Source organism: Ctenopharyngodon idella, chromosome 19, assembly GCF_019924925.1.
Source record: "Ctenopharyngodon idella isolate HZGC_01 chromosome 19, HZGC01, whole genome shotgun sequence".
Taxonomy (NCBI): domain Eukaryota; kingdom Metazoa; phylum Chordata; class Actinopteri; order Cypriniformes; family Xenocyprididae; genus Ctenopharyngodon; species Ctenopharyngodon idella.
The window spans coordinates 23730145-23749261 of NC_067238.1; the positions used below are offsets into that span (position 1 = coordinate 23730145).

Sequence of the window (19117 nt, forward strand, 5' to 3'; positions counted from 1 at the left end):
GTCCTGACGTCACATACGACCCCACCCCACCTCGCGCAGCAGCAGCCTAGTTGCAGTGGCAGCTTTGAGCGCAAATTTGCAAGATTGAAGTGGGAAAGCGGGACCGCAAGCATCAGAATAACTCACAACATAAAGAATCCGCAAAGACAGGATGGAGGATGCCGATCAAGGTAACTGAATTCTTTTGAGAACGTGACATGACATGTCGGCACAGATTAGAAATGCAACAAAACTTTCAGAAGTTAGCTAGCTTGCTTGTTAGCACAGCCAACAGCTGGTAATAGAATAGTGGTTGTTTAATTTCTTTATTTTGATTAATATTGGTAATGTGACAATCAGTCAGGATAGATATTTTCGCGATTTTATTCTGGTTAGAGCAGTTTTGCACATTATAATTAGTTCGTTATCTAATAATTAATGGTGTTTATAAATGCTGTAAAAACTTATGGAACCACCAGAGCCCGACCATAGTCTCCCACTATCCAACTGCAAAAAATTGTATTCATTTATTTATTTTTGTAGTAAATAAGGATGTTTGTGACTATTGATTTAACTTGCGTGGGCTTAACATGCTTGCAGCATCGTTGAACCATATGTTAGCTTTAAACACCTGCTGAAAATAAGCTTCTACTCTCTTTTCATCTCTGTTCTATAATGCCAATTCCATTAATTGAGTCTGTATTTAATGTCTTGCAGATAAACCATGTTTCTACTTTAAGTTATAACAATGTGGCTTGGGAAGTATAAAATAAAGCATAGAATACTGTTAATGGTAGATCACAAGTTTGATAGTTTTCTTCCTCTTCTTTATCATCTCATATTTCTTATTCCCTTTGTGTGATGTCATTCAAATGCAGATTTTGGACCTAGAAATGATAACTTATGTTATGGTGGTTATGGTCAGATCATCAGCAGGATCATACTGTGTGTATTTGTGCTTCATATCTGATCATTATAATGTAAGGTTTTTGGCAATGTGGTGTGTTCTTTCTGATATGATCTGGCCAACTTGGGTTCCTGTTTTGGCCACTGCATCATTGTGTAAATAGCCTGCTAAGAAAGCATAGTTTTTCTGGCGTGTGCTATTTTTCCAGCTCAAAGTGTTCTCAAAATGTGTTCAGATGCCTGGTGTTGAGGTTATTGTCTGGCAGGAAACGTTGGCCTACATTCTATTGATTTAGACTAGTCTAGTCTTTGGTATTTAGTGTAGTACTAGACTAGATGCCGGAATGGCCTCTATATATGTTTTGATGTAATATTTTACTGAAAAAGTTTAAAACAAATCTATATATGCAAATACATATTATATTATTACAGGTAACACTTTACAATAAGGTTTCATTAGCTGACATTAGTTAACTATTTTAGTTAACATGAACTAAGAATTAACAATGATTCTAAAGCATGAATTAATCTTAGTTCATGTTTATTTTAACATTTACTAATGCATTATTAAAATCAAATGTTGTTAACATTTGTTAACATTAGTTAATGCACTGTGAACTAGCATGAACAAATAATGAACAGCTGGATTTTTATTAACTAACATTACCAAAGATTAATAAATAATACTGTAACATGTATTGCTCATTGTTAGTTCATGTTAGTTAATACATATAATACATAGTTAATAAAGTGTTACCATATTATATTATATTATATTATATTATATTACATTATCCATTATTGGGGAAAAACTTCTTTTTTATGATCCTGTTTTTGATCAGCATTGACACTTATTAATATAAATGCAAAATGTTTTATTGCCTTACTGTAAATATATATAATTCTGTCAATATATAATATAATATAATATAATATAGCTGTCGATTCTCTATACCGCTTTTCCTCTGTAGGGTCGTGGGGATGCTTGAGCCTTTCCCAGCTTCTCGGGCCATATATAATGCTATAATACAAACCCAAGTGTTTCTCAAATCTAGGTCATATGAAGATGACCACAAGTCTAAAATTTTGGCAAAAACAGATTTATGACATTGCCCTTATTTAACTATATAACAAAGGCCTGGCAGATACAGTCATTTACGTTTACGTCTTGGGGAAATATCATTGACGTCACTGAATGTCACATCGTGCTTGTTTTCATAGTCCTTTCTGACCTCCTGACCATCCTGTCTTCATCCCGGTCACCTCGTCTCCGCCCAACTCCTTGGATCTGAGCAGCCTGTTCTCTCTCATCCCTCCTGGGCTGCATTGAGTCGGTGAGCAGCCTCCCCAGGAGCCAGAGCCTTCCTGTCTGAATCTTCTGTTCCCCTCCCCTCATCTCTCTCACGCAGGGCAGCCATCTGCTCATTCCTTTTTTCTGCGTGCCCATGTCTTTCTGCAGCTGGTGCCCATGGGCCGTTGTGCAATGTGACAAGCAAAAGTGCAGGATAAAGCATGAGATACCTTTTGTTTGTTTGTTTACCCTAGGTATACTGTCCTTATGAGGTTACTCTAGACTCCGTTATGACATCTTATGAATCCTATCAAGTGCCAAGAACTCAGTTAGTGAATGTGTCTATGATTTGAAGAGTGATTTAGCTCTGTTGCATCAGTCAGTCATCAATGGAAAACCTTTCACCCAAGAGAAAAGGGATGGGCAAACCTGTGGATTAGAACATCTGATCTAATACTGTCAAAGTCATACGTTTTGAATTCATAGTCTGCCTCTGCAGTCACCAGTTGCTCATGTTTGCTCAGGTAGATCTGCACACTGTTCTCTTTTTGCTGTCATGGCAACATTGGAAAATAAAAAGATGAAAGACTAACAGAACTACAGTGAGGAATGAGGAAGCTGCAATCAAATCTTCTACAGCCAGTGTTGTTGCGTTTGTTCTGTTATGAATGTGGTCATTGCACATTTTGCTCAAATCCTTTCGGTGGAACATTCAGCAACTCAAGGTTGAAAGTTTACTTGACTGACAAAAGCTAGCAGAGAATTCTTTTGATCTCATTGGTGGAAATTTCCACTCCTGGTGTTTGTTGGAGTGCTGCAGTGTGTAACTCAGTCCAGTCTGCAATGTTATATTATAAGTTATGCTGTTACTTCCCCATCTTTTTGATGTCAGTTCACTGAAAACATCAGAACTCAAAGCGGAATGTTAGATTCATAATGACTTGAGTCGGGTCATTTCCGTGTTTTCATGCGAAGTTGAAGTAGCAAAGGAATCTTTTTTCCAATTTAATTTTAAAGAAGATATTTCAGATATTGCTCCAAATACTCTTTGTTCTCTAAGGCTTATAGCTACATATTTGTCATTCTTTTCTCTGTCTTGCTCTGAGCGTGTACACAGATAAATTAAGTCTGATTTTTTTTTTCAATTGGTCAGAAGTAACAGTAGAGACTTTTACATTCTTGCAAAAAATCTATTTCAAATAAATGCTGCTCTTTAAACCTTTTATTCATCAAAGTTTCCTCAAAAATATTAAAGGGTTAGTTCTAGGGGTGGGACAAAATTTCGATAGGGCAATATATTGTTGTTCTCCTCCGTGCGATATAAGAATTGATACGCTGGAACCAAATGTCAATATTTATTTGTATAATAATAATAAAGCGCTCTAAATAGATCTCCCTGCTCCCAGCGTCGCTACTTCATGGCTCCTTGAGGTGGTGCTCAATACATGAATGAGGGAAACGTGAACATAAGTTAACTAGCCTAAGAAAAAGAGGTTTCAGTGTGAGTAAAATAATAGATGCCCCAGCCACGTTTAAGTCCAAAGTCTGGAAAACCTGCACTTAAACCTTTTCACAGGCATTTTATTTTCATAGTTAGACAGATATTGTGATGTATCATTAGGATTAGGCAATATATTGATTTTTGCAGAATTGTTGTATCGTGATATTATTGGTATCGTGAGCCGTGTATCGTATCGTGAGGTACCTTGTGATTCCCACCCCATAGTTAGTTCACCCAAAAATTATAATTCTGTCATTAATTACTCACCCTCATGTCTTTCCAAACCCTTAAGATCTTCGTTCATCTTCGGAACACAAATTAAATCTATGAGCTTTCTGGCCTCCGATAGACTGCAATATTATTACCACTTTCAAGTCCCAGAAAGGTAGTAAAGACATTGTTAAATTAGTCCATGTGACTACACTGGTTCAATGTTACGAAGCCATGAGAATACTTTTTGTGCACAAAAAAACTAAAAATAACGACTTCCTTGAACAATTTCTTCTCTTCCTTGTCAGTGTCCTACACTGTTGACATAGTGAACACAGTGCAAAACTGAGACAGCTTTGCCATAAAAGGAATAATTTAAAGGACTAGTTCATGTACAAAAAGTTCACCTGAAAATTCTGTCATCATTGAAGATTGGAATACACTACATGACTTCCCTCTGTCAAACACACAAAAAAACTATATATTACAGAATGTTCTGGATGCTCTTTTCCATAATGGATTAATGCTGGTGATTGTTGAGGTCTTAAAAATGAAAAAGCCCCTTGGCCGTGTCCATATGACTTGTGCACTGTATTCCAAGTCTTTTGGAGCCTTGATATGATAGCTTTGTTGGAGAAACAGACCAACATGTATAAAAATAGACCCACATTTAGAAAACAACCAAAAATAAAGATTTAAGTTTTTGATTTGTTACTCACACAAAGCTATTATTATATTGTAAGTTTATGTTACTTGGCCTAAAATTGTGCCTTTTTGGAGCTTGACAGCCCTTAGTCACTTTCTCTGTATGGAGAACAACAAAAAGAACATCCTCCTTTTGTGTTTCACGTCAGTCATAAGCATTTTGAATCACACGAGGGTGAGTAAATCATGACATAATATAGATTTTGTGTGTGTGTGTGTGTGTGTGTGTGTGTTTTGTGCACAGTGCAAAAATCCACATAACAGTGTGGTTTATGTTTTTCTGAGTGTCTGTGGGCCTGAATATTGGCTCTTTAAGACCGCCAAACCAATGCGATATATTTACATTAATTGTACAATTTATTGTGTTGTGGTTGTAAAAAAAAAAAAAAAAAAAAAAAAACTCAGTAATCACCCAATTCTTTGGTGCAATAACACACATTTATTTCACTGATAGACTGTTGTGCAAGATCGTCCCTTTGATCACATTTTTGTTTGACATAGTTTGATTGTAGCAGTAGAGCATCTTTCTCACCGTTTCCAAAAGTAATTAAATCAGCAAGATCTTCTTTTTCATGTCATAAAACTGAATTACAGTTTTGTCCTTATTTCAAAGGTGTCATTTGTCTTATTTATTGTATTTTTCATATAACTGAGAGTTTTGGCCTAATAAAGGTATGGACTAACATTGCACTGAGGGGAGAAACTTAAGGCCTCGCTGTGACCTCCATCCCTCTGAACTGAGCCTCTCCCAGTCATGTGACCACACAGACAGTTTTGAACAGCCAACCTTAAGATTGTGTATTTTCAGTAGAAAATAATGCCCCTCACATACCATGTCAGTAACGTGTTTAGCTAAAATTTTTCTTATTAGTCATACTTTTGTCAATTCTTATACCCTTCGAAGAAATAAAGTTGCTATTTTCTACCACCCTATAGGCTGTTAAACCTTCTCCATTTCCCGCCCATTATTCCCTTACGTATATGTTTGTCCAGACTGCTAGAGTCGCACTGTGTCCCATGATTCTCGTTTGTTTCAATCACGGGACGCAATGTGCTTGGAATAACCCAGTAATTGATTAGAAGCTGTGGTTTATTAGGTGCTTCAAATGTCCTCTTTGTTTCTTTACTGGGGTGTTTATGTTTTTGAGCTCTCTGAGTTTAAATGCAAGTCATACGAGATCCAGTTCCTGATGTTGAAGAGGCACGAGCCCATTGAAAGGCTTGTCCAACTCTATATGTGGTCATGGGATTCCATGTACATCCTATTATTGGCATTGTGAAGATCACAGACACTCCATGTGGGGTCATGGGAATGTCACTGGGCAACTAGTTACATTTGTGTTGTTTAACAAAGAGTTTAGTCTAAATGAAATGTGTGATTATTGCTTATTTCCTCTTTTAAAAAATACTTCTCGTCCATTTTTTAAATGGGAAGTAAGTCAAGCATCTTCCTTCATTGAATCTCTCTGTTCTATTACCGCAGTTTGTTGTATTTTGTCATAGACAGGCACTCCTAACATTGAGGTTACCACATTACTGTGGGGGCTTGTCACATGATCTGAAATTCTCCCACAATACACCAGGCCCCTGTAAAGCACATTAAAAAAAGGCTTTGTCTGAACTTGCCGACATGTGCTGAAGTGTTAATGAAAATTCATTGTATTAGTTTTGTGTGAAAGTGATTTGGCATCCAAAGGAACATAAATTACATTTTGCCAGTGGTTGCAGATTGCATTCAAGTCTCTATTTGAACATCTGCAGGCTTTTGTTGTGCAATTTAGTCTGGATGGAAGCCAACAAGGACTTTGGTGAAAGGCAAATATCCGGGTACTAACCTGCACACAGTAGTGCGGAGGCGTCAAGGTTCTGTCGTCCTAGACATGCGAGGTGAATGTGTTTGGGTGTTAATTGACATGCAAACACATACAAGCGCACATGTGTGTTTGTCACTGCTTGGCTCTTGTATGCCCATATGAAGAATACAGCTGAATAGAGTCTCTGTGACTCTCATTATAACCTGATTCTTTGTGTCTCTGTCTGACTGTTCTTGCTGATCTCTACTGGAGAGAGCAGACCCGTCCCACGTAAGACCGCTACTATAGTCTGGCATGACTGGTAGTGATGTGTAATTCCAGCTCCTCAGGGGCAGAGCTGAATAGAGGGTGTGTCATGCGTGTATTTTAAAACCAGAGGAAATGAAAACTGGACTGGAAACGAAGGGTGTTGTGCTTGTGTCAGGTGTTTCCGCACCATTAGTGGCACTAAATGGAATTCCAATGATTTTGTTGGCAATATTATGAATATTGCGATGATTTGAGAATGCTTTTTATTTGACTACTATGTCTTGTGATTTTTGTCAGCGTTGATTTAATAGCATATCTGATTTAAACTTAAGAGTTGCATTATTGGTTGAGCCCGTGTTGCTATATCAAGCTGTTTAAACAAACAGAGCCATGTAGAAAGTGAAATTGAAATTGAAGTGATAGTGAAATTCTGGTGATGGCAATAAATATTTACTTATTACAATATTTACGACAACAATAAACATTTTTACATCAATATTATTAATATATATTACAATTATTATAGTAAAAGTATTATTATTATTATAGTAAAATATTTAAAGTAAACATTTATTTTATTTATTTTATTTTATTTTTAGTCACCATGAAATTAAAATTGACAATTCTTTTTTTTAATGGAATTTTGCAGTGATTATTTTAAATGTATTTATATGTGGATATATAATGTATCTTTTTTTTAATTCATGTGCCCTTGTCATCTTTAATGAAAAACACACAATTTCCCTTCCCCCTCGCAATGACATCTCTGATGATGTGTGCACCAGTGCAAGGGTGGGACAATAATCTATCCTCTCTAACAATCTGTCGCTCACATGAGATCGCAGTAATGAGCAAACGACAACGATCAAATGATCCTATCAATTCCCAATGGACAAAATCAAGTTCCTTTCTACATTTTTTTCTTGTTTGAGAAGCATTTCACTTGGATATACTTAATCTCCCTGTAGTCAATAATTTTATCCCTTAAATCTTATGTTTGATCACCAAAATGACATATTTAAACATTTTTTTCCTGTGAAAAAAATGTCTTCATTCCTTGAATGTAACTCCACACCCTTGCCTCATTTAATACGCAGATCAATGAATATACAAATTAACCCCGCCTCCACTCGCTCACGCCAGCTCAGAGATCCACTCGGTCAACTTACTGAGGTAAACGCTGCGCAATGATATCGGTTTTTACAACATCGAACTGTAATTTTACAACACATAACGGTAATTAAAATTATTAGCCTTTTGCTTGACTATGTTATCAAATGGCTAATAATGTGTTGCTAATGTTACACAAACCATGTTCCAGAGTCAGACAGCTGCCTTCTAACAATCGGTATCCTTAAAAACTTTAAACAACTCAGAACATAAGTGGAGAAAGGCATATAGTTCATCATAACATCGTAATATACATCATACACCCGCCATATTGCTAAATCTACACAATTTTTCATATCAACAGAAAAATATACCGGGATAACCTGGCTTCTCTCGAGACTCCCCTACTAGTTCGCTGTTAATGATATGCTAAAGCCCGCCAGCACGTTGACGTGATTGGTTACAAGGTAGTTTGTGATGTCACAGACACCAGCGATTTCAAACCGTGGGTTTGAGACTGTCTTTTTTTCACTGCAGTTTTAAAGAGAAAATACTCAGCAATGGTGTTGACATATGATCTTGTACATGCCTTGTCTTCATATTAAATATTAAAAAGCATATTAAAAACACCACATAGACATATAAACAACATTAAAAACTTGATTTTAACCACAGGGGGTCTTTAAGGAAGAATTGAGAAAGAAAAGTTGGTCGCAATTTCTAGTTCATGACAACTTTATTAAAATAAAATGTGAATAGGTTTTGTTTCTGGTTTGCAGATTTTGCCAGATGGTTGCTTAGATGGCCATCAATATTTTTGTGGCTCTGATAATTAATCTGCCCGCTATTTGATTTATTTAAAAAAAAATATTAAAAAGGCTGTTATATTTGATAAGCAGTAATTTGTAAAAAAAAAAAAAAAAATAATAATAATAATTTATATATATATACAGTACTGTGCAAAAGTTAGTACGAAGTTAGTTGGTTAGCACGTTATTTTTTCACCGAAAAAATGGTTTTAAGCCAGTTATTTATATCTTTTGCTGTAGTGTGTCAGTAGGAAATATCAGTTTACATTTCCAAACATTCCTTCTGCCATTAATTGTAATAATCCAGTGAGATTTTTGTGTGCAGAAGGAGTCTGACAACAGCAGCCAGTACACGGAGATCTGATCTCATCATCATTGAGTCTGTCTGTGATTACATGGAAAAAAAAAACAAAGCCGCAGTACTGTGAGAAGTTTTAGGCACTTAAAGTGCAGTAAAGTGACGATGCTTTCAAAAATAATGTCATGAATTTTATTTATCAGTTAACTTCTATTAACTAAATCAAATCAATATTTGGTGTGACAACCCTTCGCGTTTAAAATAGCTTTTGTCCTTGGTACACTTGCACGTAGTTTTTCAGGTAGCTTTGGAGGCAGGTTTCTTCAAGTGTCAAGGTTTCTTTTAGTCTGTCTCAGTTTTATCTGTTTCTTCATGTAATCCCAGATGGACTCGATGATGGTGAGACCAAATCACCGTATGGAGCATACCAACTGTTGTCAGACTCAATGTGCACACAAAAATCTCACTGGATTATTACAGTTAATGCAAAAGGAATGTTTGGAAATGTAAACTGATATTTTCTACTGACACACTACAGCAAAAGATAGAAATAACTGGCTTAAATCCATTTTTTGTGTGTAGAAATACTAACGTGCTTAAGACTTTTGCACAGTACTGTATATATATGTGTATGTAGACAGTATACACGCCAATATTTCTAAGAACTATACACATGCATGCCTTTGCTGTTATGTTTTGTTAATATTAATCATGATCTTCCACAGTTAAGACCTATAAAATCTGCATTCCACAATATAATGCAGCATGGTTGAATATGTTTGCAGTATAATGGTGCCGAAGACCCATGAGTGTGTGTTAGCCTTTAGGGATCAGCACTTCTGAATGTCTTGCGCTTGGCTGAATCCATTTCAGTCTGTAATGGTTTGTGCAGCTGGTGTGTATCTGAAGCAGTGCGGCGGCCCATTGTAATGGATTAGCGCTGTAATCTGGGCCACCACAGATTACAGCTTCCTTTCGTGGGCTTGCCCCAGTGTCATGTGACCAGAGGACAAATGGATCTTCATTTCCTATGGATGAAAAGATAGATGGAGGGGGCTGAGCATGAGACAGCTGAGCACAGGAACAGCTAAAGACGATGGCGATTGCTTTTCTCAGACCTTGAGAATCTGGCACTTTTACAGGATTGTCAACAATCCCTATAAGGACCGTTGAGATTACAGCTGGGAGTGTCGGCTCGTGACGGAATTAGATCGCTCTGGAGAGGTAACTTATTAACGTGCTGCCGTCGTTGTCTTGGGCCGGACATCATGTGAGCCAGCAGCTGCCCTGCTAGCGCTGCAGGATCCGCAAAACACACTTATACTCACAACCGTAGCTAGCAGATAGGACAATCGGCACAGTGATCCTAACACACTCTGTCACATGAAATCACTTAGTGTCCAGGGAGCTTCCTGTTCATGGGCAGCATGGAGGAACCTGTCGAGGAGTACAAGTCTCCGTTCAACTTTGAGCAGGGAGTGAACACCAGCTACCTCTACCTGTCACCCAAAGAGAGTTTAACTCCCCCTGGCTCACCCGTACCATCGCTCAGAGGTAACTGTATTTGTTCAGGTGCTGAGTGGATGTGTGTGTGTGTGTGTTTAGGTGTGGACTGGTGTTTGTCAGTGTAACAAGCAGTGTGACGGAGATAGAGACAAAGAATGTTATTGAAAGTACTGGAGAGCCCTCTTCCTGTCATTTGCTGATGTTTTGGAGAGGCTCGGCCATCAGGAGCAGATGCTGTTCAGGTGGGCGTCAGTTTGCAGAATAACTCCCAAACACCAGGCTAGTGCAGACTCAGAAAGTGCCATCTCTACTAGCCTTTCCCTCTATTATTTTGTATTATTTATTTATTTATTTTTTCTCCCCTGAGGTCCACTTATAATGGTAGTAATTTGTTTGTGCCTAAAACACATTTTAGTCATATTTTAATTTTCCATGCCATGATTTTACATCTCTTTGGCTGTTTGAATTCAGGGGGGTATTCCAGAAAGCAGGTTATGTGACATACCTGGGTATGTTTAAGAGTAAGTAAGAGGATAACCTCAACTTTCGTTTTCTATGGTATAATTTCTATAATAAAATACATATATGTGATATCTCATTAAATAATTAGCATCAAACAAACAATATAATTCTTATTTTCAGTGAATAAAGTTTTCTTATTAAATGAAAAGATTGAAAAAATGATTGCATATCCACCAAATAGGTGGCGATGTGCACTAAGTAGTTTATGTAAATCGCCATTAAACAAACAAAGAAGGAAGTAGAATGGTGCGCTTTTCTTAGCGTTTGTTTCCATGATGAATCATCGATTCGTCGCTCTGTTGAGAATTTCTTCTGTGTTAACCGGGAACATACTCTAGGTTGGCTGAACTTACTCCTGGATGCATTTTTGGATCATACCTCGAGTAAGCAAGGTTTGGGTTAATCAACCGAGAGTTCAGGGTATATGTGACGGTAAGTTAACCTTGCTTTCTGGAATACCCCCCAGGTCTTCTTTTTTTTTTTTTTTTTGTATGTTTTGATATTTTCATTTTGATATGTCATTCACATCCCCTTCGAATGTGGAAATATCAGACTGAATAAATCAGGGACCTTGTTAAAAAAATAATAAAACCAGCTCCTCATTTCTAACATTGGGGTCCTGTAGGAGGATATACAGAGTGGTAGGTGCTACACACATCCAGGAACAGCACAGAGTTTGGCCAACCTGCCTACACATAATAGTCAGTTCTTGTGGTGCTTAAGATTAATGGTATCTTTCTTATTATTACCTCACCCAGACTGGGTGGGCCAAGTTTTTGATCACTCAGTAGGCATTCCTGATGTGTAAATGTGGACATTCATGTGCAGATTTGATTTTTCAGGTTAGTTTCAATCAATGGTCTTTTTGCACTAAGGAGGAAGTTTTGAGTTTTGAAAATATAGTATGTTTTCTAGTGATGCACAGATATTCACAATCTATATATTTTTTTCATATTATGGCAGATAACAGATAAATGGCCAATATTAAAATTATATTCTGTTTTGTCTAAATGAATTTAAACACTTAAAACTAAAATAATTTGTTTCAAATCATACAAGTGAATTTGTGCATCATAACATTATAACGTACAGTATGAAAAATAGATATTCATTATATTACATTTAACAGTTTTTAATTATTAGTATATTTAACAATTAACTTTAAGTGATTGTTTAATGATGGCAAAGGTAATCTAAATGTAAAAATAAAGTAAAAATAGCATACACAATTAAATACACAATAATCTTCCTATACGGATTAATAAAAAACTATTATGGACTGATGTTACTGTTATACTGTGCATCCTGATATGTTTTCATATTACATCAAACACTGTAATTAAAAAATTAAAATTGCCTACCACATGATATGGCCCTTTTAAAGAAACAGAACCGCAGTGCAGGGCCCTTTAACAAACATTGATTGAATTAACAGGACAGCAGGTCTGAACTGGCACATACTAAATGACAAACACTTAACCGTTCCGTACAGTAAAACTGTATCTATAAATTATACCATGGCCAGCAGTGTTACTATAATGCAGTTAAGATGTTAATCACTAAATGGAAGAGCAGTGAGCTTGGTTAACAAATTACAAGTGTGTTTACACAGGGCCCTCAATCTCATTATACAGAGAGGTCAATGATCAAGCCTGTGAACCATCATGGCACAACAGGGTTGGAAATATTTCTTTTTATTTGGTGATTCGTGAGATGGCGGCCATTCGTAATCTTGTTATTGTGTATCTGGAAATCTACGTGTGGAGAAATCAATTCAACTAGAGGACAGATGTTGATGTTGAATCACAAATGTATCAACGGGAACTGTGACAGTTAAGCTGGTGATGAAATCAGGGATGTCTGAACAAATCTGAAGTGCTTTCATCACAGCTCGTCTTAGGGGTTGGAAAAAATTAAATTACTTTCTTTTTAATGTCCACATTGATTGTTATTTATTTATTTTTATCTAGTTTTACCCACAACTTCAATGTAATGAGGCAAATTTTAAGCCAATATGTCACATGAAAAAACAGATTCCGAAATGATAAAAGAAAACTTTTAATTTGTTAAATTGAATGATATGGTCTTGAAAAAGAGTGCGCCAAAGTGTGTATGATAGGTAGTATATTGCCTCTCGGTTTTGCAAAGAATGAGCCACAAACGTTGTTCGCATTGAACCTGTTTATACTGCAAAACAACTCCCTGTAGATGAACCTTGATTTCAGTATGAAGTTCAGGCATTGGTTATAGTCATAATTACCATGCAAGTGATGTCATGTGAGTCTTCCTGTAAACCATTTAACTGTTTCAAACCGACCGTTGAACTTGGATGACACTGTCAGTATTCCTTTTTCATGATGAATGAATGTGACACCAGTGTCATTGCACTAGTGTGTCATTTGGAGTGTACTATAACAATCAGCAGATGTAGTTTAAAAAGAGATGTGTTTTGAGAGATAATGGTGTATCAAATAGACACTGTGAAAGTGAACATAGAAGGTGGGAAAACACTTTAATTTATTCAAACTGCTAATTACTGCTACTAATTTTGGAACATTCACCTTCCCACTTAGCCAAAACCCTGTTCATATTAGTAAGAAAGTAACCAGTTCACATTTTTTTCTAGCTCTTCTCAAGCTTCTCACTTTTGTTCCTAATTCTCTTTGTAGTAAGTTAAAGTGGGAGGCCAGCCTACCAGTTTTTCCAGAAATACCAAACAAGCTGCTTACAAATGAGTTGCACACCTTCCTCATGTGATGCAACTTTAAATGCAGCGAGTTTCTTCCTCAAAATAGGTTTTAAACCTCCCAGCTGCAAGCTGAGACCTGAATCTCAGTTTTGACCTTTATTGAAGGTCCATCCATCAATTAGGTCCATCAAATGGACTTGAGCTTTGATTTTTTATTATTATTATTATTATTATTATTATTTATTCTTTTTTTTTTTTTGGCTAACTAACACAGAAAAGGCTGATTCTGTCAAAGCTCTGGGATCAGTGTTTAACAAAGTGAATGGTCTTATCAGGTTATTCTGTTAATCCAATAATCGTGGGAAGCACAAAAACACTGATTTGACTAAATGAGAGCAAGGACATCAGCTGATAACATTACAGTGTACTATACAGTGCAGTGCAGATCTATTCATTCAGGGATGTCATATTCTCATCAGTTTGATTGACACTGCTGAATTTTTGGCCTTTCCTACTAGTTATCAGCCCACTGAATGGTGTCATCCAGGATTTTTATTATTTATTTTGTATTTTCATGGCATTGTCTGTCAGTGGAGGCATCAAAGTACATCTTCCAGACATGTGTGAGCCCTTGGGTGGGTGTCCATCATGTGACAAGCACCGTATAAAGTTTTCAAGTTCTTTGACACATGACTTCTCTCTGCCCTCCTCATCTTCCTTTGTTTTTCTTTCCCCTCCTGGTCTGATGTCTGATTCAATCTCTAAATCAGTACCTGAATCTTTCTTACCACTCACCACTGAGCTAACAGGACTTGCACTTCAATTCACAGTTTCACAGTTCAACTTAATGTGAACTAACTTGATGCTAAAATTTATATCAGGATTAGTGGAATTTGTTTCCGGAACTTCTAATAGGATTTCACTATAAGAAAGCCCATTTCTGCATCAGAATACAAAAATAAAAAGGTGATTGCCGCTGACAATGTAACTTTATATTTAAAAAAATTAATACAATGTGACTTTATTTTTTCGTAATTGCAACTTTTTTCTCGTAATTGTAAATTTATCTCACAGTATTTATAATTGTGACTTTTCTCATAATTGTAAATTTTATAAACCAGTGTAATTTTATTTCCTGTAATTGCGACTTTTCTTGTAATTGTAAATTTGTATTCTTACAGTATATGACTTATTGTAATTGCGACTTTTTTAAGCTGCAACTTTTTTCTCAGAATTGTGACTTAAGATATCAGTGACTTTATTTATTGTAATTGACTTCTTTTTCTTATAATTGTAAATTCATATATCAGTGTAACTTCATTTCCTGTAATTGTGATTGTAATTTTATTATAATTTTATCTCACAGTGTGACTTTCTTGTAACTTTTTTCATAATTGTATTTTTTTTTTTTTTTTTAAATGATTGTATCTTTAGATCTTCATAATGTGATTTCATTTCACATAATAGCAACTTTTTTTCTCGTAATTGCAATTTTATTTACAGTGTGACAAAGTATCTCACCATTTCATTGCCCTTTGTGGGGTTAAAAAATGCAGCCTTTTCTTAGGCCAACAATTTTATTAGTAGTCTTCATCACCTTAAAATATTTCATAGTGCATGTCTTTGTTTTTGTAGGGACCCAGGAGCCAGACTTCATCCCAGAAGTAGGCGAAGATGCAGTGGATGCAGTACCCTGTTCACCCTGCATGGCTCTAACTGAGAAAGAGCAAGCAGAGCTCTGCAGTGAACTAGCTAAGGTCGGCATCCTTCAGTCGAGTTACATTTCAGATTCCAGCCTGTCTCTACAACGTCTCTGCAGTCATTCAATGGCAGAGATTCTCTCAGGACCAAGTGTGGTTGATTCTCAAGGCTAAACTCATTTTGCAATGTCTACTGTCTTCCCTGTTTTGACGCATGCTCTATGTTATATCTTGTAGATGGACCAATCTCTGATGGATAAACTATATCAGTGATTTGAATTTTTTGAGTCTCACCACACTTTTATTTAACCATATTTTCCATGATGAATTCTTCTATCCTGTTTCCCTACAGGTGGAAGATGAGATCCAGACTCTTTCTCAGGTGCTAGCGGCCAAGGAGAAGCAGGTGGCGGAGATCAAGAGGAAGCTGGGCATCACTCCACTCAACGAGTTTAAACAGAACCTAACCAGGGGCTGGCAGGAAGTCACCACCTCCACTGCGTACGTGCCCTCACTCGCCTCAGGCATCTGCGTGCCGCTCGCCGCCTCTCGTACTGCTGCGGAGGAGCGGCACCATCTGTCAATACTTCTGCTGTGCATGCACACTTGCTATTTGACTGAATAACATTAAAGTAGTACAGTTGTGAACATGCTTGACTTTACTAGCTCGCTCCAGCTGTTAGAATTACATGATCTTGTGTTTTATGGTTATGTTGTGCTGTTGTGCTGGTAACATTTTCTCTACACATCTGCCCCCATCTGTGCTGGACAGGTATAAGAAGACCTCAGAGACCCTATCCCAAGTGGGTCAGAAGGCAACGACAGCATTCTCCAGCGTGGGCTCAGCCATTAGCAGAAAGCTGGAGGACGTAAGGTGAGAAGGGAAATTGGAAGTACTTGACCATGTTATCATCCTTTGATTTAACTATCCCTTGTACCCATTTGACCTAGTAACTAATGAATGAATACTTACTAATACCTACTAATAATGTCTGTTCTAATCCACTTTGGTTATGTTCACACAGCAACAGATAACGGTTTTCACTCCTCTTTAGAGTTATTTTATGAAAATAAGTGAAGGTGGTGAACTACTTAAAGGAGTCACAAGTGCATTTTGAGAGCAAATTTGGGAGGTTTTGTGGTCAGGGAATGAGACAAAACTGTTAAATGCTGGGTGGAGGTTTTGACCACATATCTGAGAGGATGTGTTGTAGGAGTTTTCTAAAATTCCACAAAATTAAATCCTTAGGCTTAAAGGGATAGGTCACCCCACCCCCCCAAAAAAATTGTCATCAATTACTCACCATCCTGTCATTACAAACCCATAATACTTTTGTTCATCTTCAAAATGTAAATTGTATTTTTAATGAAACATTATAGATTTCTGTCCCTTCATTGAAAGTCCATGTAACCAAAAATGAGCTTCCATTCTCTCCAAAATGACTCAATTGAACATTTTGATATGTGCTTTATTTATCTGTCAGTGTGTTTACAGGCATTATTTGAGACAACTGAATTCAGTTATCGGATCATACAGACAGTATTCAGTCTGCTTCATCTGTGTGAGCGTAGCCATTGTGATCACCACTTATACATACATGTGCCTTTAGCATAACACTACTGGACAAAATGGCAAAGGACTGAATTTTGCACCCACACACAGTGGAATTACCAAAATTGAGGTAGAATAAAACCATTAACCATAGACACCCACATCATACACTGAAGTCAAAGGAATTGACATATGCTCAATTTCACCATCTTACGACACTCTTGCTGCAACGCTGGCAACATTGTTAACTGTTTTCGCTAATGACACCTCTGCCATTTACAGATTACAGTCATTTTCCAATTCTTTTGGGTAAGACTGTTTACAGTGGCTTCAAACAAAAGCCGGTTATTTTGGCTGCTACACCTCTTCGTAGTGTGATGAATGGTTTTATAGTGTGGCATGTACTTAGAGGTAGTGCTAGTCTCCCATTTCTTCCCCTGCGTGTTTCAACATTGCATGCATACTGTTTCTTCTCAAACCTTTGCTTTAAAGGGTTAGTTCATCTGAAAAGGAAAAAAAAAAAAAATCAATTATTCACATTACTCATGTCGTTCCAAACTCATAAGACTTTCATTCATCTTCGAAACTCAAATGAAGATATTTTAAATAAAATCTGAGAGATTTCTGTCCCTCCATTGGCAGTCCACACAACTGCCATTTTTGTTGCTTCAAAAAGTTCATAAAGAGATTGTAAAACTAATCCATATGAATCGAGTGGTTTAATCAAACTTTTATGAAGAGACTTGGTCACTTTATATGATGAACAGATTGAATTTAGGCTTTTATTCACATATAAACATTGATTAGTGAATATAAACAGAATATCAACCGAACTGAACTTTTGGACGCGTCAAAGTAGTAGTTGCGTAGACTGTCAATGGAGGGCCAGATTTCTTTAAAATATCTTAATTTGTGTTCCGAAGATTAACAAAAGTCTTACGGGTGTGGAACATGAAGATGAGTAATTAATGACAGAATTTAAATTTTTGTCTGAAATATCCCTTTAATACATAAATGTATCATTTTACGTCATCATTTACTCCAAACCCATATTTCTGTACTTCATTACCGTATTTTTGTGTTCAGCAGACGAAAAACGATCAAGTTTGGCGTAAATAATGGCAATTTTCACTTTTAGGTGAACTATTCCTGTAACTAAAAAAAGAAAAACAAAGTATTATGCTTTTTAAATTGATTTTGTCATCAAAGATTGAGTGAAATAGTCAATAAGATGATTTCCCATCAGCCTTATGCAAAGACTTGTTTTCTGATTTTTCTCCTGCTTTTTGTCTAAAAAAAGCAGCATCATCTCTCATTGTTTCTCAGCATTCTTCATAGTGTATGTGCTCGTATCCCACACAAATCTATCGCTCTTCTGGCTGTCGCTCTGCTAAACATATCACCCCCTCTGACAGTGATGCAGACATGGTTAAACCCTGTTTATTCCCTGCTAATTCTCTCACACACCCTGTTCCTTCAAACTGGGCGTCCCAGCTGTGGTGTGAATCCGAGTCAATGATAGCAGTAATAAAGTCTTAAACCCCTTATGGATTAAAGCCTTATACTCTTACTCAATTTCACACAGCATGAAGGGCTGAGGTGTTTTTTCATGCTGATTATAAACTCATAGACATGTGTCGGTGCATGACTATAATTTCCCTTCTTGTAATGCGTCTAATACTCACAGCTTTAGCTAACTCCTATTTGCTCTTCTTTGCTGCTGATGGATAGTATACGCTCCATACAACATTCAGCTAGCATGCCAGTGATGAGGTAAGGAACAGCTCCGACAGACCCACATAATCCTCTGCATTTCACAAGAATACTTGATTCTGATTGGTCAGTTGTGGCATTCTGTGGTCAAACATATTTTAATACATTTCATCAGTTAAATATTTGCAAAACCCACAGACAGACGTAATGGGTGACCAATAGTAGCTAATCATTTATGAAGAAAAAATAAAATGTCGGATTATGGAGATGCGAGTTTTCTGCCCGACAATGACGATATCAGGATTGTGTCTGATACATAAAACTGTTGCCTACATATTCAGCTCTTTTGGTTTTGGAGCACAGCTATAGTGAATGAAAGGCTGCAGAACATTTGATATACTGGCACCCTTTTTGCTCCATATTGATTGTGAAGTGTGAAGATTCAGTCTGTTTTAAATCATTATCACGTCTCTTGCAGGAACACACCCACCTTCAAGTCATTTGAGGAGAAAGTGGAAACCTTAAAGGTGAAGCAACAAGGATAATATCAACACTGACCCTTT

General features: G+C 36.8%; 1 protein-coding gene across 6 annotated transcripts in view; it reads left to right on the forward strand.

Annotated features, from left to right (window-relative positions):
* tpd52 (tumor protein D52) overlaps positions 1–19117 on the forward strand; it is a 22706-nt gene continuing 3589 nt past the window's right edge. Inside the window, exons 1-8 of one of the 6 annotated variants that reach the window (XM_051871660.1) lie at positions 33–170; positions 2107–2219; positions 15225–15346; positions 15642–15790; positions 16062–16163; positions 17124–17150; positions 18573–18614; positions 19033–19081. In XM_051871660.1, coding sequence (XP_051727620.1) covers positions 15296–15346; positions 15642–15790; positions 16062–16163; positions 17124–17150; positions 18573–18614; positions 19033–19081 — 420 coding nt within the window. In that variant the 5' untranslated portion in view covers positions 33–170; positions 2107–2219; positions 15225–15295. Of the gene's footprint in view, positions 171–2106; positions 2220–9915; positions 10427–15224; positions 15347–15641; positions 15791–16061; positions 16168–17123; positions 17151–18572; positions 18615–19032; positions 19082–19117 lie in introns of those variants that run through there. The other 5 variants (XM_051871659.1, XM_051871656.1, XM_051871657.1 and 2 more) reach the window with 5 other exon arrangements.